This window comes from Battus philenor, unplaced genomic scaffold (assembly GCF_028537555.1).
Source record: "Battus philenor isolate CCGP_79_NKW_IND1 unplaced genomic scaffold, ilBatPhil1.0.hap1 SCAF_9, whole genome shotgun sequence".
NCBI lineage: Eukaryota > Metazoa > Arthropoda > Insecta > Lepidoptera > Papilionidae > Battus > Battus philenor.
This window is the reverse complement of record NW_027181759.1, coordinates 2,351,083-2,377,844: the sequence shown is the minus strand read 5'-3', so window position 1 is coordinate 2,377,844 and position 26,762 is coordinate 2,351,083. Positions and strand designations below refer to the sequence as shown.

The window sequence follows — 26,762 nt, the reverse complement described above, 5'->3', positions numbered from 1 at the left end:
ACCGGAAAAAGACTTTTCCGACTTTTTAGATGACTGGAAAAGCGTTAGCAAAAGTGCGTTTCATCAGACTGGAATTACTTTGAACGGGATGAAATTTATTTATCAAAGTAAATAAAGAATTTATATTTTATTAAAAAATTCGCCTAATTTTTTGATCACAGTGTCATATCATCTAATGTTTTGATGAAATAATGATATTTTTTAATTTTTAATGCTTTGTTAACCATCCTGTATTGATTTTAGAAAAGTGAGAGTTGAAAATGTGGTCTTCAGTATCTGAAAATAAAAAGGTTCTTATTTAACATTAACATTTCTTGAATAAAAATTTTTAAAGTAATTTTACGTGAGTCATACTAAAACTACGCTATTTTTTTAAATCACCTGTGATCTTCTGCCACCAAATAGCGGAGACATTTCACATTGATTACATTTGTTATCATTTCTACTTTTTTATTTTACTTTACCGCTAATTCCTTAATTGCCTTCACGATACCTAATTTTACTTTCCTTATTATTTACTTTATTTATTGAGAGAGAAAGAGGATAATCTAGAGGATAATCTATTGACACTATTTTTCTATTTACTGCCTTATTATAATATTCATTTCAATTATCTAATAATTTTATTATTTACGTGTACAATGTGTTTATGCCTTCTTCACTATTCATCTTTAGTTCTCATTCCATATCTATTTTTTTTAGTCCCAAGCTTATTCCTTATTTAAAAAACGATATCGCATTTTTTTTTTATAATGAATTTAATTGTGACATTCACTTAACTGGACGAACAGAATTTTTTCACTAAAATAGCAGGCAAATCATTTTTAATTTTTATTTATTCCTGATTAACCTTTTCAAAACCGGCCAAATACAAACAGTACGATCAAAAAGGTTTTATTGCAACTATTTAAATTGAAATACGAGAAATCTGTAGGATTATCTATAGTATTATAAAGTATATATTTATTAAGTAATTATAATATAACATTATAAACAATTAGTGTAATAATAGAGCGATCAGACTGCCTATTGTACCATATGAATTGTTTCTTTTTTTCCTCTATTTATTGTCTACCGTGTACAAAAAAATGTTAATGAATAAATAAATAAATAAAATTAATGTGAAAGAACTAAATTAGCATTACCTTAGCCATGGTTTCAACACCTACGGGTATAATACCCGCAGCTTTTATAACTATTGGTGTTTGAAGTCTGTGTAGAAAAATATGCAACACGCGACGTGTTCTTACATCCATGCGTTCCCATGAAACGAAATATAACTCGTTCGGTAACTTCTCGCTCTAAGAATTTAATATAAATTATTAAAAATTATGCAATTGTTTTTTTCAATAGCAACTTTATTTTATAAATCAAAATGAAACTAAAAATTGACAAGGATGTGATAAAAAATTATTATACTAGGTATATATGTGGAATGGAACGTAATTGCATGCGTGAATAGGAACGTCAGATGGTGCAAGCGAGAGGTGTGTAAGGGGAAGGGAGACGGAAGACGGTTGAACGACGAAGAAGCATGCGCAGTTGAGTTTAGGAGTTCTTTTTTAAATAAATAATTGTGCCCCACGAAAGACTTTAAAATTCAATCCCTGCATCCCGATTACCACATATATTATACTAGAATCGATATATTATTATACTAGAAATAATATAATGGTAATGGTAGTTTTGCAATTTTAATCACAGTCTATAGACACCCACTTGAACGCATATGTCTAACCGAAAGGTCATAATGACTTGTACAGCGCTGTCCGAATCCAGAAACTTCCCACAACCTTGATTATATCGTGCCCTACCCTCGCCGCGTCTATCGGCTGGTGGTCGCCACTTGAGAACCTTTCGGCCCCAACTGCCAACTTGCACGAGCGATGCACTCCCCCCACTGCCACTTCAGACGAACAATTATTCAACTAAGTAAGAAAAGGACCAATATTTAGCCACTTCCGCACATGCAGTGGTAGTCATGCAATAAAATGCACCGCCCGCCAGCCCGCTGATAAATGCGTATGCGGCAAACAATGCGAATCACACAACCGCCACCACTAAATTACTCAACACGTGTTTCACCCCTCCACGGGGCATCTTCAGGAGTTATGTTACACCGATTAGTGCCAAACACAGAGTGATTTAAATTAATTATTTATTATTATTTAATTATTCAACTACGTCAGTGATCTTGGTTCTTTTACAGATTTTCTAATTTTTTATTCGATCTCTCAGTGATTATATATAATTATATATATTTGTATTTATATCAGCAATGGAAGTATATTATTATTTTTATTTGATTAGAAACGTTTATTCTATCGTCCAATTATAAAATAATGAAACTGTATCAAAAGTACCATTTTAAGTATTATATCTAATTCGTCCTGATATATTAGAAACGATCTCCACCGGGAAGCGCAAAATAACGTATATTTTTGTAAAATAGACGACAATTATATGCCTAGAATACATATATCGTATATTTAAGCAAAATAGATTGTTTCAAATTTCTTGATAGTGACACTGATTTTAAGTTTTATGGCTGGAATCGATTTAATTTACCAGCAACGGTTCTATTTATAATAATCAGGGGTTATCTTCACTCTATTTTACCGTTTTGCCTAAAACTTGATTGGATAAGAAACGTTTTAAATACGATCTATTATATCTTCGTCGCAATATTAAGAAAGTGTCTCAGATTCGAGTCCGCGTCGATTGTTTTGTAAAATTTGATGAACTGCGGTGCAGTCAAATTAATATATCTATTTCAGTCTATCTAAACTATCTTTGGTAGGTACAAGTGTACATTCGGAAGTGCCCGTACCATCGGTACTTGGCTTTTCACTCCCCCAACAAGACTCGCATATATATCTAACATACGTTATGTAAAAATAAGAAGTAAATAGCTAAAGCTATATAATCAACAGACTGCTATGTAATTTTGGTAATTAGCTTTGATCAATGAATCAATACTAAATAAGATTAAAAAAAATTCTTAATTCAAAATATTAAGTGGACCGGTTGGCTTTTCACTCCCCCAACAAGACTCGCGTCACATATCCAACATACGTTAAGTAAAAAATAATAAGTAAATAGCTTAAGCTATAGAATCAACAGAAATATATATATTCTATTGGTTATTAACTTTCATCAATGAATCAATGCTAAACAAGATTAAAAAAAATTCTCAATTCATATTTAAATTATATTCAATATGAGAGGAACCAGAAAGTAATGTCACTTTCTTAAATTAAATTCACGCGACTACATTTTTAATAAGTTTTTTATTTCTAATCAACAATATATTCAACTTCCTTATCAACAACCATTTGTCATCTAATATACAAATTTTCAATTCCAGAGCGGTAACAATTAATAGGTTTTTCTGTAAAATATGTCGACAAAAACGACATTACTTTCCGGTCCCCCTAACATTTTCGTTAAAATAGGCAAGTAGTAAGTTACCACCGGCTCGGAACACCGATCTGTTGAGAAGAGACGGCCAAAAACTCAACATTTGCACTTTTAAATGAAAGAACATATTTTATGTGTACACTATAATAACAATCATGTAAATAAGTCAACAAATCAAGTTCCTCACATTTAGATAATTAAAATTTTATTTAATAATTTACTTTTAATTTTAGAATTAAAACTAAGAAAAAGAAGGTTTAATATATCTCGTAGAACTTAATTGTATATGCTTATGACACATGAAGGATTTGTTAACATTTTAAAAACAAAATTTAGGTGTTATATTAAAGAATTTTAATAAAGAGAGAATTTTAAAAATGTTGGTCTGAACGAATACTGAAAAATATTTTTCTAGTGCAATAGTTAATTTAAGTTTATAAATAGATTTTACCTCGATATGGGCTAGTTCAAACAAAATAGATATTTGAATCAATTGCCCAAAGACGAATGACGTCTCTGGACCATACCGTGTTATTGAACGCAGATCCTGTAAAAGATAATAAATTTTATGGTACAAATTATTACAATTATTTTAAGAAGGGAAGAGTTTAGTTGAATATCTAATGGATTCAAGCGTTACTTTGCGGAAGTCCATCCAAAGTAAGAAAAGGACTAATATATAGCTACTTCCGCTATGTAACAGTAGTCGCGAAATAAAATTTACCACCCGCCAGCCCGCTGATAAATGCGCATGCAGCAAACAATGCGACTACCACCGTTAAATCACTCAACACTTAAAACACTCGACTAGACTCGGTGTTTAGCATTAATCGGTTTAACATTACTCCTGAGGATGGCCCGTGGAGGGGTGAAACACGTGTGCGCAAGCGCATTTATCAGCTGGCTGGCCGCCGATACACTTTATTGCACGACTACTGCTACATAGCGGAAGTAGCTATATATTAGTCATTTTCTTACTTAGTGTGGTAGAAGGCGCGGTCGTCAGGTCAAAGTACCCGACTCTTCTTCTAACAAAGTGATTGTCTACCCGCAAAGTGAATCCATATAATGCAGAGAAGTTACGTCTTAAATACGTTCAATTACTTCAAATATAATCATCATTTCAGATGTAATATGTCCACTGCTTGATACAGGTCGTTTCTATAGATTTCCAGTTAGATCGTTGGAAGCGTCCTGCTTTCAGACTCTTCCGAAGATCTTAACCAGGACCTCAGTCCGCCACGTGGAGGTTTGCATATGCTACATTTGCCGGTTCGTGTTCTCCACTCAGAATCTTAAAGCTCTGACAGCCATCTATTATGTGTGCTATATACCCTGCCTACTACAATTCGCTGGACTATGTCGGTGACTATCTGAGCTACATGACGAAGAATATTGAGAGCATCGGAGGCACCAGCTTGGTTCTTTTGCTCCCATGATCACGACCACCTCGACAAGAGTGCACAACTGAGAAGAAGCTTATTTTATACGTCATAATTTATAATCCAGTCTGGATACACAATAATGAAATAAATGAATAAAGAAAAGATAAATAAAGGTCCACTAACCCCTTGTAAGAATTGAAGTAGTGATAGACAACAAATGATTAAGTGACAAAAATAATTTATACCCAATGGTAGGCTGAAGAAACGCATGTCCTTTGCGAATCTGCAAAAAAATTGTACACGTATTATTATTTACGGACATATTTTCTTTCTTGACCATGTATTATTCATGGACATGTATTCTTCATGGACATGTATTCTTTATAGACATATATTCTTCATGGACGTGTATTCTTTATAAACATATATTCTTCATGGACATGTATCCTTTATAGACATATGTTCTTCATGGACATGTATTCTATACAGAAATGTATACTTTATTGAAATTTATACTCTACGGACGTGTATTTTTATAGACATGTATAATTTAAGGACATATATTTTGTAAAGACATGTATTATATACGGACATATATTCTTCTTAGATATATATACTTTACGAACGTGTGTTATGAAAACAGACATGCAAATACGTATTCGGATGTACTTGGTTAATAAAACCTGGTTTCAAACTAAGACATAATACGAACACCTTATGAGAGACATAATTTAATAAAATACGACACAAACACACACACATAAACTTATTTGTCTATTAATATTGTCCACGTAAATTAATAATATCACATTTTGCATACGTATCTGTTTAAGGTAGTGTAGTTACCTAATATAAGTAATTTTTAAAATGGTATATCTACTTTTAGATACTTCACAGTAATTACGATCTAGTTTATAGGGTAATATTAAGAATATGTCCATTGATACTTTACTTTTTGTCTTTCTTATCGTGTTCTTTTTCAGTTAAATCACTCTAGAATTTTACTATACTAACTTAAACGGTTTTCTCTGTTTTAATCTTCGCACTATATCTGTATTGTCAGGGAGCTGTATAACCTGGATATTCACATGATGGTGAAGACCACCTTCCTGAGCTTTTCGTTCTTATTTAATTACTGACCTGTTCCACTAAAGTCCCGGTGGAGATCTTTGTTTGTGATATACCAGGGCGCGTTAAATATAATACGTAAAAAATACTTTTGATATGGTTTAATTGTGTAATTATTAAATATTGAAAAACTTAATAATAAGCTGCCATTGCTGATGTAAATACAAATATATTTAATTACACCAATACCTCACTTTGCGTTGTAGTTACGTTCCAATAAAACACGACACAAATTGAAACGCCGTAAAGTGAATTAAGGTTTTCTATAGCAAACCATGTAAACATCGAAGATAGGTTCCAGGGTCACGAAAATACTACTTTTTAAAAAGAAAATTGACCAAAGTAAGCATTTAAAAAACAAAAATAATATAACTCTGTCAATAAATGAATTGGAATAATATTTACCTTTTTTGTAACCAGAAACAACACGTAAAAATTTACATAGATTTATAATTCTCTTTTTTAACAGACTACGTAATTGAAACTGAACTCTAAAATTAGCAAAACAGAGTGAAATTAAATCTGTATTCAAATTGCGTTGATTTTTAGTTAGATGTTGCCCCGAGTTTTGATGACATGGCGCAATTAGAAATCCAAGTGTTGCCATCTTTTAGAAAAAAAAAGAATATTTCAAATAAAATTTAAAAATTCGAACCCAAAACAACGCTACCTTGAAAATCTATAGACAGACAGTGAAATTTAGTACTAATTAAGCAGCAACGCAACTTCGAAAAAAACGTAAAACGAAACGACGCAGAACGGGGTATTGGTGTACATATAAGCACTGCGAAATCGAATTATAAATGAGGATATCCGCTAAAGAACCAAGATCACTGACGTAAGAATTGTTAGTCTGGAGTGGTAGTAAGTGGGTCACACCGTTGGGGCCGTGGTTAGACGCAGCGTGGGTTGATCTCCCACTAGATGGATCGACGGTTTAGTAAAGGTATCGCATCGATCTTTGGGTGAAGCCAGTACCTTGCAGTGGGCGTTCATAAACTGATGAGAAGAATATATAATCACATATACATATGTTTTACTTACTCATCAATAAGTCGATGATGATCTATTACGTCTTTTAGTTTCTCATATATTTCTTTCATTTCTTCATAGTCAAACTTTCTGTACGATGATTTTAATTTTCTATTATTCTCTTCCGAAATATCTTCATATTTAACATCAGTCAAACATGTCAGATTAGATCTTAGTGCAATCAAATGACCTATGATCTGTAGCATCATTACTAATATAACAGTGTCTGTGAAACATACATATGTTCCACAAAAAAAACATATATAGTAATTATAAGCTGTGAATATAGCAACGTACTCATGTAGCCCCAGTCCGGGTATGTCATAATACAGTGCAAATTCGTATGCATCGGGATTCGGTGTATTACTACCAAATGCACCAGCTTTATAACAATTGATTGTTGGTATTAAATTAAAACTGAACGATGCGATTATAACTAAGAATATTATTGCATAAACGATAATACAGGAATATTTATTGGTACTCGTATATACCTGAAATAAATGAAAATAATTAAATCATTACTTTTAACTTTCTAAATAACATTATACTAATATACATCGCTTGTGTCGCGGGGATTACTGGTTTTGTTGTGTTTGTATGTACGTGTGTTTTATCTATATGTAAACGTAAACTACTCGTTATTTATACTTCTATTATTACCATACTATAGTCGTATGGAAAAAATTGCCTCGTGTAGTAAAATCGCCCATTGTAGTTTTTCTTTATTGTTGAACTATGTACATATTTTCTTTCGTTTACAATAAAGAAAATTAAAATTAATTTAATAAGGCTATAGATATATAGCTGTACATTCACACCTTTTAAACTTTCATATCTATGACCACCATGGAGTGAATAGACTAAAAGGACCCCACGACACATTAGATCACGGTTTGGATAGCTATTCAATGTTTGTGCTAATTTAGTTTTTATACATATATATATATGTACATAACTATAATATATACTTTATGTAGCTTGTAACATGTGATTTTATAACTTTCATGTGATGCGGTAAATTTATATCTTAATAAAACCAAGAAATATATTAAACCAAAAGTCTATGCCAAAACTTGTCTCTCTCTATTTTTAGGAAACAAAAATTTTAAGACGTTCTTTTAAAAAAATTACAAATTACACTCGAGTCTCTTGTTATTTTTTCTTAGTAGGTGGTACGACTCGATGCAATTTAAACTTAATTTTAAACCGATGATTATAAATGATTATAAAGATTTCATGTAATAAAGCAATTTTGACATTTACATTTTCATTGCAGCATTAATTAGCTACATTAATGTTAAATAAGTTAGTTTAAGTATTTAATGGAATCAGGCGTTATTTTGCGGAAGTCCATCATAAGTAAGAAAAGGACCAATATTTAGCCACTTCCGCACATGCAGTCGTAGTCGTGCAACAAAGTGCACCGCCCGCCAGCCCGCTGATAAATGCGCATGCAGCAAACAATGCAAATTACACAACTACCACCGTTAAATCACTCAACACGTGTTTCACCCCTCCACGGGGCATCTCCAGGAGTGTGTTACACCGATTAGTGCCAAACACAGAGCAAAGCACTCTATCAGCGCATTTATCAGCGGGCTGGCGGGCGGTGCATTTTGTTGCACGACTACGACTGCATGTGCGGAAATGCCTAAATATTGGTCCTTTTTTTACTTAGTTTAAGTAGACCCAGGTCTAGAATACAAGCAATACCTGAATCGGAAGACCGTTTCAAGTCTGTTAGAACCAGTTTAACTTTTAACATGGAATGGAGAAAGGTTAAAAATACCAATATAGTTAGTAACCACAGATTATATCCACAAACGACATCGCAAAACCAACATAAAACATAAACTTCTTAGATTCACTAAAACGAGGACAACCTAAATACTTTTGCTAAGATACTATACTTGATATTGTCCATTTTAATACGTAACCTTTTGAAAATGTTCATTTAAATGTTTAAAATTTTCAAGATGATATTTGGTTAAATATTTCTTAAATAGCAGATGATAATTTTGAAAATTCGGTAGAATAAATCTTGCCTGAAATAAAAATATTAAAATCAAAACCACTTACATAAATTTAAAAAGTATTGATGATTAATAAAAATATAAAGAGATACTTAAAGTGGATAAAACCGCCAACATGATTGTTAAACAGACGTGACAGAAACGAAAGAAGTCAATTTGATTTTTATTCTGTATCAAATAGTTGAGTTGACCGAGGATTACTATCAACATTTGACCCGGTAATGACCATTTATGGATTCGTATAAACAATGGAGTTTTTTCACCGAACATTTCACTAGGCCATGCGCCGAGGGGCCATAGGATTAACTTCAACACCTTCACATAGTGAACTCCTAAAATATTTGCTGATCTGAAAATGTACACATTTATTATTCAGTCTTTGCAAATTATAATGAATCTACGATTTAATAAATTTTATTTAATTAATTGTACTCACTTCATTTTATAGCTGTTCATAATGCTCGAGAAGCTTTAAAATTTTAACGACATAGAATATTTTTATATTATACTTTTCAGTGATTGAATAATGATAGACAGGTTAAAAGTAAATTGCCAACTAGCCATGTAAAAGAAAATATAAAACTAATTGAATTTAAATTACAAGCATTATAAATGCATCGGCAAGTAATATTAGATGTGCTTCAATATTGCTGTAAACTATAATTTATTTGATTACTCAATTGGTAACTATATTGGTCTTTAATAAATATTTCATTAAAAAAATTATTACATATTGTTTCATTTTTATTTCTTTTTTTATTAATATTTTCTTAAAACTATTATCAGAATTGGGAAAAGAGTTTGAAATAGTTTCATAGTTTTTAAAGTACTTAACTTTATATTTTTGGACTACATCATAGTTATAATCATCAAGATCACTGTAATAAGCAACGTTAATCAGCTGCCCATCAGTGATTTCAACAGCTTGTCGCCACTGAAGTACAACCGCCCAGATTATTTCTTTCAGCGAAAAGAGGAGCTGGTCTACACACACAAGAACCCAATGGATGCAGCTTGTGGAGATGTACAAGGGCTTATATTCATACTAGAAGGTAGTGCACTTCTTGAGTAGGCTTCCTTATTCTAGGAAAAATATCCTAAAATAGAGAAACAACCTGTAACAATACGCAAGCAGATAAATAAGTTCTCATTAGGCAAGGCTACGGTACGTACCGTAAGGTAAACTTTTATATCTATGACCACCATGGAGTGAATATACTAAAAGGACCCCACGACGCATTATATTACGCTTTGGATACAATGTTTGTGCTAAAATGTGGAGGTGATCGTGCAATTTATGAGTGCCAGAGATCCTCATATAGAAAGATTCTTGAAGAAAATATTTAGAGCGTCCGCTGAAGCGATCTAAGGTACGATATGATCAAAAACACTCAGGCGCAGAGCAAAGTGGTCATCATCGTCCGTCGAATAACAGACACCCTCGGATTGTATAACAGTGTTCATCATGCGATGGTAGCAATATCTCATCACCTGAACTCGTGCGTGTATTACACGGACGAGACTCAAGATGCGATTGCAAGATTCATCGATGTGGCGAATACGGCAACCACCGCACAGACACTAGCGTACAACCTGAGGATGGCGATATGGAGTAGGGATGAAGAAGTGGTCGCACTGACTATTTTTAAGAACCGGACATTTAAAAAAAAAAACATAATTAGTTGACTTCAACTTAGGCTTAAATAGTTTTCGATTTAAGTTAGTAAACAGTTTACGAAGTTTAAACATAAACATGCAAAAACGTGAGCAAAAAAAATTCTGAAATATTAAAAGTAATTTTAAAAACAAAGCCACTGACGCTAATGTTTCCGGAATATAAATCCTTATCAAAAATAGCGTCGCAATCAAAATATAAGCAATATAGTAAAAAGAGATGTTTGATATGTTGTATTTTATATTGCTCGATATCTTCAACCACTGTCGTTGTATTCTATTACTATTAAAATCATTCCTCTTTCAACCATGATACTTTAATATACTTGAGCATGTTAATTTTAGCGTTTTGCAAATACATAACGTTGCTTTTGCTGAAGACTCAAGTCCAGATGCCTTACATCCGTATGGGTGTAAACATGGTATTATACATTTAATGGAATCAGGCGTTACCTTGCGGAAGTCCATCCTAAGTAAGAAAAGGACCAATATTTAGCCACTTCCGCACGTGCAGTGGTTGTCACGCAAAAAAGTGCACCGCCCGCCAGCCCGCTGACAAATGCGCATGCGGCAAACAATGCGAACTACACAACTGCCACCGTCAAATCACTCAACACGTGTTTCACCCCTCCACGGGGCATCTTCAGGAGTTATGTTACACCGATTGGTGCCAAACACAGAGGTATTATACACCACGCACGCACGCATCACGCTTCACTGTAAGATACGCTGAAATATTTTCGCAACTCTATATTGTGAAACACTCCTGTTGGTTATAGTTATAAAAGTTTTAAACGGGTGAATGTATGGCACATCTATCTACAAGCTATATAGCTTATACATCAAATTTACAATCATCTTGTATAAAGTGATCACTCTAAAACTCTACTGAATGCAACAAGTCATCAACTTTCGGAAGTAAAAATTATACAGGAACAGATAGTAAGAAAGAATAATTTTAATGTAATCAGAATTTTGTTAACGTTTTTTTACTATTATCAATACGTTATTTTTTATTTAGCTCGACCCGTACGGAATTTATTTGGGTCAAAACTAGAAATTGAAATTTAAGCACCTTCCCGATGTCAGATTGATCTGAAATTTGGTACACATATTTAATTTAGATGACAATACAATACAATAAAATCAATAACATTATAAATCTAAGATGGCCGCCGATACAAAATGGCGGATTACATATTTTTATTTAACCCACTCAATATGGATATCAAATGAAAGGGTTACACTAGTAAAACACGATGATTATGTCAAAATTTAAAATTCAAGATGGACGCCGTTCCAATACGGCGGACTAGGTACATATTTTTCCACAACCACCACAATATGGGTATCAAAAAACCGTTTAACTTAAAAGTTTTTAAATGTATTTTTTTATATTTCTAAAGCCATTATTTTTTGGATAAGATGTATTATTTGACTGCCAAAGAGATTTCATTCTCTCCTTTAAAAAACACACAGATATCGGTTTCACGAATTGACTGAATGAATTTTTGTTTAAATTTCGAATGTCAAAACGACCTTCCATAGTTGGATGACCGTTGTAAGTTTAAATTGGAACTTTTATGCCGAACAGTTGGAGAGGTTTTTAAAAAGGTTCTGTTATGGTTCGATGAAGTGGATAAAACTGAACTATGAAAAGTTTAACGAATTTTTAAAGAGAATATAGCTTGCCTTTGGTCGCTTTGTGGTATAAACTAAAAATTGTATAGGTTACTTATTTGTATTCTTTTCTATTGTACTATTGGCGCGTTCAATTGTTTGTTTTTTTAATCGTGAAAGGTGATATAGAGACTGAATTTTGACTATTAATTTTTAATACACAGAATGTCTGGCGGAAGATTTATGTATTCAAACTTAAATAAAAAATATTTTAGATATAGATTTAATAAAAATATTTAAAAAAAAATGCGGATTTTATTTTATAAAGAGTATATTATTGAAATGTGTTTCTCATTGATAATACTCGCTTAGCATTGCAACACAAAGCAGCTCGTGTAGCGCCCGTGTGCAATGAAACCCTGGCGCCCCCTAAGCCTGATTCATATTCCAACAAGCTATTTTATAAGTAGGTATAGCTTACAGTATGGTATTAGTTACGGCCTTTCTTCTTATGACGGCAGAATAACAACTTTGTTTTAATGCCTGTAGCACATCTCTGTTGTTAAACTAAGTGGCGAACTGCGATAGATTCCAAGACGATGCTTTTAGCTGAGACGGTGGCGCCCGTGTGCATTGCACACCCTGCACTATAGGTTAAGCCGCCCCTGCGAAAACTCCAACAACGCTTCTATCTAGTATGGTCTAGGATTGACGTCCCCTGTGATATATGAACCTCGTTCCCGACGAGACCACTTGGTTATCGAGTTGCGACGATGATGGCGTGTAGTTTTCGTGGCATGTCTTATGGTCGAAATATCATATCTTTTTAGTCATATCTTACAAAGAAAACAGTAAAAGATTTCTCCATAAATACAGCACAATGAATGTGCATTTCTTTCAAGTTTCTGATGTATTGATCTGCTTATTAGTCTTGTTACATAAATCTGGACTTAAGAAACAAATGTGTGAGCAGATAAAGACGTTTAATTAGTAGTATAAGGCATCTGACAAAAATAATATTATTACACTGATATAATACGAATATACACATATAGACCGTAATACATCCAGTTCCCAAGAGATTTTACTTACAACTTGCTTAACTTTGGTCGCTCCAATGCGACCGGCAAAGTAGAAAACTTGTCGCATTCATTTCGCTTAACTCCAAACTATTTATGGACTACAATTTTTGTGCGGAGAATAGATGATTATTATCTACTTTATTATATATAAGTTGTTCATTTTGTTAACATATATTAATACTATATGTGTCTTCTTCGATCAGGACGAGATTGTAACCTTCAAAAGGTCTAATTTTAAGGATACCTTTGTAGGACTCTTCCTACAAAGGCATACGCCTTATAAGCCCAATTTACATCTATAAATTGAGCTCATATGGCATCCTTTTTATGACGTACACAAGCAGTTACTGTATATCACTCTTCTTCTTTTTCTTTTCAGCTGATAGACACCCACTACAAGGCATAGACCTCTAACCTCAACTTTGGCCAACAAATGGAGTCTATGGCACAAGCGGAATCCAAGAAATTGTCAATTCTTTCAAAGGTTCGGCGGTATTTCAGCTATGAACAGCTACTTAATCTTTACACTGTCCAAGTTCGATCCTGCATGGAGTACTGCAGTCACCTCTTGGACGGTGCAGGCAAATATCATCTGGAAGCTTTGGACTCAGTTGAACGAATAGCCCATAGGTTAATTAGAAAAGTAATTCTCAAATAGTAGACTACACACTGAGCATCGTCGTCGAGTTGCCTTATAAAGAAAGAAGAAGAAGGAAGGAAAGCTCTTTTCGAACTGATTGGACCATCTCCATTCCTTTATCGGACTACTAAGCGCAAGCAAAAGTTTTATTCATACATTGTTTATATACCCAAAAGTTGAACTAATCGATTTGTCAGCTCGTTTTTGGTAAGAGTCGCCAAGATCTATGACCTGTCGGGGTGTATTTTTCCTGATGAGTTGAACTCTGGTACCTTTAAGAGTAGAGTGAAGGTTTGTTTTTGGTGTGCGTGTACCTTCGTCTTCATCTACAATTTTCATCAGGTGAGATAGAATAGAAAGAGGAAGATAAACGCCTATGCCATTACAACTACGAGTATATAAAAAAACTAGCTGATCCCGCAAACGTTGTTTTGCAAAAAAAATATTTTTAATTTTCAATTTAAAATAAGGGTTGATCGTAGCGGGGTGAAAATTTAGGGTTGTATATATTTTTGTATGTTGTATCATAAAAAAATAAAAATATAAAATTTCGTCAAAAAAAAATTTAAGGGTGAACAACCCTTATCACTTAGGGGTATGAAAAATAGATAGTAGCCGATTCTCAGACCTACTAAATACGTATATAAAATTTGGTAAAAATCGGTCAAGCTGTTTCTGAGGAGTTCAAGTTCGAACACTGTGACACGAGAATTTTATATATTAGATATACCAACCCAAAGATCGCAACTATGACCGGTCCCGCACTTAACTATGTCGTTGGTCGACCTAAGGGGGAGCCACCTACGCCACCTCTACTGGCTCGCGGTCGCGGTTACTCGAGCTATATGACCCGCATACTGCCACTTGTGATGAACCATTCTTCGAGCAACGTTTGTCTTGGTCTGATTCTCTCTCTCTATCTTGCAGTGAAATTCCGAGCATAGCCCTCTCCATTTCTCTCTGGGTGATCTTGGTACACACTATCCAAAAATCAATGATTTCAAAAATAATAAAGAATATGTACGTAATGGTAACATATCAAGTGAAATATATTAATTTAAGTAAGAAAAGGACCAATATTTAGCCACTTCCGCACATGCAGTGGTAGTCGTGCAACAAAGTGCACCACCCGCCAGCCCGCTGATGAATGTGTATGCGGCAAACGATGAGAATTACACAACTGCCACCGCCAAATCACCCAACACGTGTTTCACACCTCCACGGGGCATCTTCAGGAGTTATGTTACACCGATTAGTGCACTAATCAAAAAAAAATTAGATATTTTTTTAATTCGTATTACTACATATTAAAATGAATCAATCCTGTATTCATGAGTAGTATATTGTTTTCGTTTCAGCCTATATACACTACGCAAGGCTAAAATAAGAGGGGATATACCATAATCGTTACACTTGGAAGGTGGGTTAGCGATGCTGCCAATCTTCTGGAAACTTATTTGTGAGCAATAGCAATCCTATATAATGCACAATGTTCTCTATGTGTAAGACTGTATCTCGGGAATTGAACCCGTGACTTACGATCTTGAGTCTTAGTCCCCTATCGCTTGGCTACTACTGCTCATTTCAAGGCATTTTTTACAGTAGTGATATGAAATGAAAAGAATTTCTAGTATTTTGTTCGAATATTACGCTCGAAAAGTATGTAAGATAAAGCAGCTTTGATACCTAGCATCTTTTACAGCTAGCAGATTTTTATTAAAGCAGATATTTATAATGCATGAAACACTATAGCCGAGATAAAAAAGGCTTTCAATAACTCCGAAAGGAATATGAAAAAGACAAAAGTAGACGAGATATTTAATGGTAAACGTAATTCAGGGATACAAGATTTCGGGGTTCCGGATCCGTGAAATCTGAATTTCATGTGACGTTACCAAGATTTCGTATAACGGTTTTTATAAAATCTGCCCTGAGTTATGAATAAATGAATAAATTTCCTATATCCTTTTTTGTTTTTCTTTCAGTTATGATATCATCGTTTCTGAATCATATTTTAGGGCGGTTAGGTGTAATATATCCTATATTCAAGGATTATTACGACATGTAATATAAATGAAGTTTACGAAATTTTGACTTATTTATTAACTACCTGTGCCCCGCGACTTCGTCTGCGTGTCATTTTTATAATGTGAGCCGGACATTAATTTCACAATTCACATAAACTCTTATGTCACCAACAACTTGAAACGTCATCATTCGTTCGTTGTTTACGTCTGTCTCACTTCAAATCAATATAAACAGTCACGTCAATATATGAAATTTACAGGAATGACTGTGACGCCATCTGTCGGATATTAGTCATACTAACTAAGAAACATTTGCGGGCCCATGCAAAACAACTTTTCTAAAGATCATCACATGATTAAATGGATAGATTACGATTCTATAAAGGACATACAGAAAAACATTCATTTATATATAGATGACATAATTTCTTAGTGGGAAACGTATAGGTATTATCCTGTCAGCTTTTTCAGGATACATTCATCATTTAGAACCGGCAGTAGTAATATGTGGAGAAAATTGTTAAGGAATATATTTTTAAAAGTACATTATATAAATGACTTTTCAAAGTTGCAAAGCGATACCTAAAGAATAAAAATTGATTTCATTATTTGAAACAAAACTTAAATTCAAATCAGCTTTTCATCAAGAAATTAAATGCAAGAGATGTGGATGTTTGATTGACGGAGTCTGTAGGAAGCTCAACGATGAGGTGAACGACAGATACAAAAGCCGTTCTTAAGGCCGCTCACTCCCTAACCGCGAACAGCGTAGGTCAACTTAGGTTGAATCCGGATCCATATTTGGCCCACATATTGTCCACGATGCTGTCCCAAGCCGCATATACAACATCAACACTACACAGCTCTACTCTGGTAGAGTAGGTTACCACGTACAAACGTCATCGTACAACTGAAATACGTCTGCCCAGCTTCTGTTTTATTTTTAAGTTCCCGGACCCTTCCGCTCCATGAACTCAGTTCCGATGAAGCTGTAAAAGCCCCCGGACTAACAGCATCAACTTCAACCGAAACCAAGCTAAAGACAGAAAAGGAAAAGTATTGCGTGATTATTTGAAAAGAGAATACTTACAACAAAATGGCGTCTATACAATTATCTGTCGTCCTTTCAGTATATAGACACCCACTGCAAGGCATGGGCCTGCGTAAGAATGGTCATATTGGTAATTGGAAGAAAACCTTTGCCTGACAGTGGGCGTCTATTGGGAGATGAATTGAAATGCAAAAGTCCAATAACTTAAAGTAGTACAAAATCACTCGGTACAATATTAAATGAAAATGCTATTGAATATTATCACTTTTATGTGACGTCATTAATAATCTAATGCGTATTAAATGTTGTAATAATCTCAGATGTGCCATGTGTGAACTCAATGCCACCCATATGAAACCACAAATACTGTAATTACAAAGCAGAAGTACGTTGGAAACCTTACAGAGAAGCAATGTAGCCGTTTCTGCTACAGATATAAGACGTGCTAAGTACCTAATTATTTATCCTACTGTATTTTTTTTTCTTTATCTGTTTCTTTTTTCTTTCTGAGACAAATGCGATCCAAGACAGTTTGATGTTATTATTTGTCATTTAATTATATTGTAATGTATCATACCTTAATAAGTATTAAAACTTATTTATTACAAATATATATGCTATACCTATGTATGTTTGTATATATGTACGTTTTGTAGTTATGCTTCTACTATTTCTATACTATGGTTGTCTGTAAAAAATTGCCTCATGTGATAAGACCGCCTATTTTACTTTTTTGTTTATTATTATGAAACAATTTATATAACTTCTAGTGTGCAATTAAGAATATTAAATTAAATTAAGAATGGCGGACGTTTAAACTACTAAACTTTTTTTAAATAACGGCTGCGATTTATAGCATTTCCTGTGTGTTATATTTTACTCTTAAATACACTAAGCGGCCAGTAACAATGTATATATCTTTACTGGTATTTTATATTTAAATTACGATCTAAAGAAAGACGATGTTGTAAATAAATATGGGCTTGTTATTTTTTTTTCTAGGTTCTATTAAATTAGTTACACTTTAGTGGACAACTGTATATTATGGTGGAAAGCATATTTAAATGGTAACAACGGAAATGTGTTTCTCTTCCGGAAATGAATTTCTCTTCCACAGTATTTAAGATATGGTGAAGGTGACCACAAAAAATCCGTCTAAGATGTGTTGGGCAAATGACGTAAGAAGTTACGTCATAGCATTTTGAACCCTCAAATTTTAATATTAAAGGTTAGCATTATAAGGAAGTAAAATCTGATTTTAGTTTTCATCAACTTTAGCTCTTCGTAAATACTTTTCAAGGTGTACCCGAGTGGTCTTTATATGTGATTGTAAGTGGATAATATTAATCCTTTTATGAAGTCCTGTGACATACTATCTAAATAATGACACATCAATCTTGGAATCTACCATCTAAGATGCTTAGGATAGATTGCCCTGAGTTAAAAGGCAATTGGAATAAACAATGAAAATTAAGTCAATAAAGTTATATCGTAACTTTTGATTTATAAGTAACAATAACTTATATATATATATGTGTGTGTGTGTTTGCGTGTGTGTGTGTGTGTGTGTGCGTGCGTGTGCGCGTGTGCGCGTGTGTGCGTGTGTGCGTGTGTGCATGTGTGTGTGTGTTCGCACGCGCGGTCATCGCCGGACTATGTCATCGGTCCATCTATTGGGGGATCTACCCATGCCGTGTCTACCGGCGCGTTGTCGCCACTTGAAACCTTCTGGCCGCAGCGACCGTCGGTTTCAAGAGCAATAAGATTCGCTAACTGCCACTTTAGACGAGTAATTCTACAATAACTTTGCCCAAGGTAAGGATCCAACTGTGTCAATTCTTTTCCTTCTTTTTCTTTTCAAACGATAGACGCACACTGCAAGGCATAGGCCGCCCTCATATATCGCCACGATGACGGATCCTGCGATGCCTTCATCCGGCGACTTCCCGCAACCTTAAATAACCTTAATTGTCTCAATTGCTTTCATGTTTTTATATTCTGACATCAATGCCTCGTTTGAATATAACTGTTATGGAAACAGATAAATTAATTATAATTAATTTGTACGAAAATATTAATTAACATTTCTACAGATACCTAACTAAAAGAAAACACGATAAATTAATGTTATTTACACAAAAGCCATTAATTAAAAATATTAATTAAGACAAATGTTTCTCTTTTTTGCTAAAACGTCTACAAAGGTTCGTCAGAACGGCTAAGCTCGTTGAACGACGACAGTCGGAAAATTAAAGTAAGATGAATTAATTAAAACTAAAATAAACCCTTGTTTCGAAGCTTATTCGGAGAAATGATCTTCCAAATGACGATTAATTGGCGTTCTAAGTAAAACAACTCTGTTCCATTTTTGAATGAGCATTAAAGTAATATTTTTTTTAATAATTAACTTGAACTTTTTCTAATTCGAAATTTAAAAACTATGACAACCTCCCACTTCTATATTACGTCGTATCTCTCTACTTAGAACCGTGACAAAATTTTAAAGTTTGTAACGTACTATGTAAAACCATCTGTACCTGTCTTCGATGGTGGTGGCTGCTTTGGGTAATGTGGTACCGAGTGTGGTTTGACCTGATCGGGTGGTCGCATGGCGCTGAATCCTCGTGTTCATCGTCCATTCCTTTTAATCCAAAATATTCCTAAGCTGTTGTCGATTTTTCTGGCTATGTAACCAAAAAAACTCAAAATTACGCTATGTGCAAATGTATTTAAACAATTCGAGTTGCATTAATATGAATGCATTTTTCATAAACTTCGTAACATAGATCTCTGGCACCGCATCTCAAAGAGGTCTATGATTTCTAAAGTTAAGCGGATCGATTACACATCTTTATCTTATCGGAATATTAAGTCTAAGTCTCAACCCCATATAAAAATATAGGGTAGACGAAAATTATAGTAAGCCTTTTCTTTGTCCTTTCAGGAAATTTCCATAAATCTAAATTCTATGTAATACAAGAAAGTACACAAATGCAACATAATATTACGTAACCACTAAGTAAATGTAACACAGTATGAACCTCTTTTTCATTTACTAATACCTCTTAAATAATACATTCTCATATCTCATAACAATAACTTTTACTGGGCGAACTGGACAGATCACTTTGTTGAGGTCATCAGGAGGCGCTGGATGGAAGCGTCTACCAACCTGTTCTATTGGAGATTAATGACGGAAGCCTACGTTCAGCAGCGGACGGGTTATAGATGAAATGTTTATGATGATCATAAATATTTCGTTCAGCAAATTATTGCTATACATTGGATACCAACTTTATTTAATTCCAAATGAATAAGCTATTTTTATCAAAATGCTGTTAGTTCAAACGGTGACGATAGATGGCGCTAGTAGTCGATTGACTCGCGCCATTGCTTAACTTCGGGTAATAACATATAAGGACACCGATCAGTTATATATAGGTTTAATTAACTAATAAAAATCAACAGAGTCCAAGCCATATCTATTTCTAAATCTCTCTTCATATTATTTTACTAATCAATTTCATCGTGACAGAATTCTTTAACAAAGGGCCGCTGAAATAGTTATCTATTATATATATAAAGATATATATATATATATATATATATATATATATATCTTTTTTTTTATATATATATATATATCTTTTTTTATTACTTATTTGGCTCGGACGAAGAACAATGTTTTCGCACTGGTTATAGAACTGTAATATTTAATTTGGGTTGGGAAAAAAAAATTATTCCATATACTTTTCCAAATATATTCAATATAAATAAATTATTTAAACTTATATTGTAGACTAGACTTGGGTACGCCTCCCACTCGGTTGACCGATATAATTGAAGTCCCGCAAGGCGCTGAATTCGGGAAATTCACTCGGCGGTGACCGGTGCCAAAGTGATGATCTTTGAGATAGATCTAAGCTTTGCATTAAGTGTAACGACTAATGTAATTATAAAATTATTTAAACAATGTGTTCTATTAAATTCTACACATTATATTCTATATATCTACAAAACACGTGTGCCTAAAATGAAATAAACTTTACAGTAACTACGTACTTATAACTAAAAATGTTTTAATTAACGTCGTTAATAAGCAATAGAACGTCAACTTAGAGCGATGTCAGAAATTCAATTTTAAACATCGACTCAGTTAGTGACGGTTGAGTGTAACCGCAGAGTAGTTAGAAGTTAGAGCGTCTGTTTACGAAAGAGCGGCCGGAAAATGAATTCGGTGCGTTGAGTAAATTTATTACTCTGTGATACATACATGTAACGAGGCTTTTTTGTAAAGTTACGAGATGGTAAGTTGTGCCTTCGAAGGGAATTTCGAAAATATCAACAATTTGTCGTGTAAAAAAACTTTTTTTTAAAAGACCCTCAAGCATGGTCGTCGTCGTCGAGTTGCCAGCTTATCGGTTTTTTATAGGATACACTTTGGAAAGTGCTCGAAGGCTCTTTTCGGACTGATGGAGCCTTCTCCATTCCTTAATCGGACTACTAGGCGCAGGCAAAAGTTTCAAACGGTTTAACAGCTCGTTTTTGGTGAGAGTCGCCAGGATTTAAACGACTTGCCTGGGTCTATTTTTCCTGATAAGTTGAACTCTGTAGCCTTTAAGAGTAGAGTGAACAGGTTTCTTTTGGATATGCGTGTACCACCTTCGTCATCACCTACACTTTCCTTCAGATGAAATGGAAGACAAACGCCTATTCCATTACAACTATATAAAAAAAGAAGTCTTTTGTGTAGGGCCAATTACCGTGGTAATCTTGGATGAGACCTAAGCCTTGTGATAAATATCTATTGGCTGATATGATAACGACAAGAGAGTATAAATAAATAAAACAATTTGAGACATATTTTCACCTATTGTCATTGTACAATGTATGTTTGATGAAAATTCGTTTAAAATTTTCAGACGGCTTCATAACATTTGTACATACTTAAGTCTAAGTATAACAAAATTTATTTATTTATAGTTACTCACGTAGCTAAAAAGCATTAAAATAATAATTGACTTCGATTTTTTTTATTAAAATACATTGGAATTACCGTGTATGTATGTGAGAGAGTATGTAACTAAATACAATATGTTTTTGTGAAATAAATTCATCGAGGTTATGTTTCTATTGTGTTTGTTGAAAATTGAATCGTCTTGTTTCTTATCTTTCCTTTTATATATTTGTTAATAACACGCACATTTGATTAATCTAAATAATGCAATTATAAATTCAAGAAATATTCCGTACATCATAATCATAATATTATATAATAATATTTAATTTGATCAATGATGGGTACAAGTTATTTTAGGTTCAGCGAAGCAAGCAAGAGCTTTGAAAGTAGGAATGGTTGTCTATCCGAACTGAAATTAATCATTGTTGTATGAAGTAGCATGATGGGTATTCCATGTGGAATACGTGCCATAAACATTTATTGTAAGACATAGACCTTCACCAAAGATATCTCTAAGGGGATATACCATAATCGCCGCATTTTGTACGTGAGTTGACGATTGCAGTTGTGGTATTATAGTACGCAGAGGACGCTAGTGGGCATCCTCTGAAAATTCTATGTAATTAATGAACAAAATGTGAATTATATAAAGTTGTATCCCCGGAACAAAACCTGCGACTTGCGATCGCAAGTCTCTATCGTCTTCCACTGGGCTACCACTACTCAAATTAGTTTTAGTCTCTATCAAACGAGACATTACTTTTTTATATTAATATAAATAAGTGTTCTATAAAAATAATAGAAAGATATTACAAAATATTGTACTAAAATTTTAGTGTAACATTTTTTCATGATTTACGTCACAAATCTCCACCGCCCAAGAAGTTTTGTGACATTGGAGAAATGAAACAATAAAATAAATACAAAAGATACATCAAAATATAAGACATTTGGACCGAAACCAATAATTTCCACTCTGGATTTCAGAGGATAATAATTCAAAAGACAAATAGTACAAGGCTTAAATGAACCAAGTGCTTTTCTTTTTGCTTCCAGAATATTCTACAAAGGATGTATTTTTTTTCTCTCTTTTAGACAGCTTTATCGATACCGCAGCTAAATTATATGCCATTCATTTTGTCTTGTAGCCCCTGGACCGATGCCAACGGCAGAAAACGCCTGTATTGACATTTATATGTCGATTTTGTGTACTAGTGTCCCAAAGGGTATTCACCTAGTTACCGCGGCATCAGTTTATCAACTGTGGAAGTTCGCTGTGCTTTTTTTGAAACAACTTGTACCTTTTAAAGTCAGTGTAGGTTCACCCAACTGTTTTTTTAAACGGTAGAAATATTTCTAATAAAAGCATAAAAAATTATGTAAATAATACATGTTACAAGTCGTAAATTCTCTTTAAAAAATTGTATTGGATGTGAATTGTAAAGGAAGAACTTATACCGTGTCCAAATGTACTCTCTCTCAGATACAGTATATTGTAGCATAGTATACTATCCCATGTTCGAAAGATCCAGTTTGTTAGACTGTGGAGGGGTGTACGCTGGAGATTGAGAGAAAAGTAGAGGGCGCAACTATCGCCTTCCTTCTGGGCGATGATGAGTGTCGCCAACCATTTCTTAAGTATTGCAGAGCGATTATAAAGAAATTTATTGAAAGAAACAAAATTTAGTAAAAGGAATTTAATATCGTAGTAATGCAATAATAGAACTGAATTTTACGTAAACCATGAACTAGTCAAATAACACATTAAAACTACATGATTAAAACCAAAATACAGGAAATAAGTAAATGTGATGAAAAAACTGTGATAATAGTATATAATAAATTTTATATTCTTCTTAGTGAATACCGCAATGTCTGATGATATAGGTCTTTGACCAATGTGTATTATCAGTAATGACATACGGATCCGAAACGTGGTCGCTTACGACGGACCTCATAGAAGGCTCAAGTTCACCCAGAGAGCAATGGAGAGAGCTATGTTCGAAGTTTCTATGTAGACTCGAAGAATTGCATAAACACTTACCTCACCTGAAACTGTAAGAACACTAAAACTTGTACTTTTAATACAGTCAAGTAATATAAAGATTTAAAAAACACTTAGAAACGTAACACCAAACTGTTGTAAATTACTCAGCTGATAGCCATTAAATTTTATTGGGGACGACTTGAGAAAGCATAATTAATACGCCTTTCAACTCCCCGGCCTTCAGTATAAATAATATATTCAAATGGCTGCTAATTGAAAAGTTCTTAAGTTGCAATTCAATTATTTTTCCCGCTGCAAAGTTTCATTAAAATTTCAACGTCAAAAATATCATAAATTTTAATTACTTTTTCTATTCCCTGGACCTGTCAACAAAATGTATTTAGTTTTATAAATCTATTTTACATGAATTTCATTTGAGAAATGATTTTGAATTGGTAAACTCAAATTTTAGAACAACTTATTCGGTCAATTTTTTCAATGTGTTTTTGTTAAGGCTAATAAAACATCTTATATTTAAATACTGCACGTATATACCGCTTTATACTTATGTAAATTAACAAGAAAGTTAGAATTAAAGTACATGATTTATTACTGGGCCCAGAAAGTAACATCGCTTTCTTAAGTTAAATTCACGCGTCTAAACTTTTAACAAATATTTATTTCTAATCGACAATACATTCACTTTCGTTATCAACAACCTTTTGGCATCTAGTATACAACATCTTCCAAGTATGTAATGAGCTATCAAATGATAATCGAATATCGATATACGCAGAAAAATTTAACCAAATTACATTTGACGGCAGTGAAAATTTGAAGGACAGTAAAATACAAATGCCATGCATTCTGACTTAATTACAGTTTTGTGTGCTAAGACATAAGCTATATCTATATATTTAACTATATATAGATATAGCTTATCTATGCTATATTTAACGATATTTATCAATTCGAATCAACAAAAAAAGTAAATTTTAAAAATAAAGTGTTCATTGTAATTCTTTTTGATATAGAACACTTTTTATTCTATATCCTGTTACGTAAATAAATACTTTTTAACGCATGTATAGGCGACAAATAAATAAATATGTGAAAAACAAAGATTTTTAACACTGATACCACAAACAAATAACTTCTCTTGCGATTTTTCAATTGACATTTCAAATGCAAGCTATACTAAAAAACATGTTTTTTATAACAAGCTTTAGGGATTATGGAATGTTATAAAAAGTTTGACAGTTAAATTCTTTTTAAGTTATGGTATAAACGAAACTACATGTTCATTTCTATATATTTAAATTTGCTAAGAATTTACTTTACAATACAGTAAACTTGGGATTATATATATTTGGGACAGAAACTAAAATTTTATTCTGTCCCAAATAACGATACATTTTAAAAAATAAGTCAACCCGTGACAAAAAGATAATGTAATAATGCGTTCAACTATAAATAAACAAACGAAGCGACATCGAGGGATGCTTTTCTGAAAGTTAATTTCCCGGTTCAGAGTATGTCCACTATTCTGTCTATACAAAAAAACTAACAAAGCAGTTTATTATTTGCTGTTAGGTTTGTCGGATACTTTTATTGTTGTATTTTTATCAAACATAGCTAAGTAAATATTATAAATTGTTAGAAAATTTATATTGTTTTATATTTATTTATTTACAAAGCGTATAAACAGCGTAAAATCTTATAAGCTAATTTTATAATAAAGTTACACAAAATTCGTATGAGTATATTAAATGTGATAGACAATTACAATGTATTGATAAAAAAAATTGGAACCAAAATTATAATTTATATCAGTGCAAAAATTTAAATTAAAATTGTTTATGTTATATAGAAAAGTGATTAAACGACACGTTTAAGACTCATCATCATAATTTTTAGCCGTGGGATGTCCACAGCTGAACATGGATCACTATATCAACAGGTCGTATCAAGCGTTTTCCGACGAGGTCAACTGATCACCTTGTGTTCTTCATAATCATTATCATATCAGCTGACAGACGCCCGCTACAAGATATAGGCCTCCATCAAGGATTCTTTTATTTATTTATTTTTATTCTCGTTTCCATGTATTGTATTGTTTCTGAAGATGTTAATGCTTAGTAAGAAAAAGGACCAATATTTAGCCACTTCCGCACATGCAGTGGTAGTCGTGTAATAAAGTGCACCGCCCGCCAGAACGCTGATAAATGCGTATGCGCATTACACAATTTATACAAGATATAAGCCTCCATCAAGGATTCTTTTATTTGTTTATTTTTATTCTCGTTTCCATGTATTGTATTGTTTCTGAAGATGTTAATGCTAAGTAAGAAAAGGACCAATATTTAGCCACTTCCGCACATGCAGTGGTAGTCGTGCAATAAAGTGCACCGCCCGCGAGCCCGCTGATAAATGCGTATGCGGCAAACAATGCGAATCACACAACCGCCACCGCCAAATTACTGAACACGTGTTTCACCCCTCCACGGGGTATCTTCAGGAGTTATGTTACACCGATTAGTGCCAAACACAGAGTCCGTTAGATGTTAATGCTGTTAGCCCTAAGGCTTTACAGCTTCGTCGGTACTGAGTTCACGGAGCGGAAGGGTCCGTGAACTAGATTCGTTCCCATTGCTTTGTTTTGTGGCAGGGACTTTACAATGCGGCTGTAATTATTTTTTTCATTTTTTACACAAATTCTT

General features: G+C 33.4%; 1 protein-coding gene across 1 annotated transcript; it reads right to left on the bottom strand.

The window, feature by feature from the left end:
• Nucleotides 1-219: 219 nt before the first annotated feature.
• Nucleotides 220-19,705, bottom strand: LOC137932260 (odorant receptor 22b-like). The gene is made up of 6 exons (XM_068775863.1): nucleotides 19,633-19,705; nucleotides 6,978-7,242; nucleotides 4,989-5,088; nucleotides 3,872-3,967; nucleotides 1,146-1,301; nucleotides 220-276 (listed from the first exon to the last, which is right to left on the bottom strand). Exons 1-6 carry the CDS (start codon nucleotides 19,703-19,705, stop codon nucleotides 220-222), a joined length of 747 nt encoding a protein of 248 aa, XP_068631964.1.
• Nucleotides 19,706-26,762: the final 7,057 nt, after the last annotated feature.

What these genes read in the sequence shown, in the direction of transcription:
- LOC137932260 (XM_068775863.1), bottom strand. Translation starts at nt 19,705, where the DNA reads ATGCGACCACCCGATCAGGTCAAACCACACTCGGTACCACATTACCCA. An exon ending in GCCACCACCATCGAAGACAG is followed by an intron (nt 7,243 to 19,632) that starts GTACAGATGGTT and finishes CTATATTCACAG; the next exon opens with CTTATAATTACTATATATGT. An exon ending in CATCATCGACTTATTGATGA is followed by an intron (nt 5,089 to 6,977) that starts GTAAGTAAAACA and finishes ATTTTTTTGCAG; the next exon opens with ATTCGCAAAGGACATGCGTT.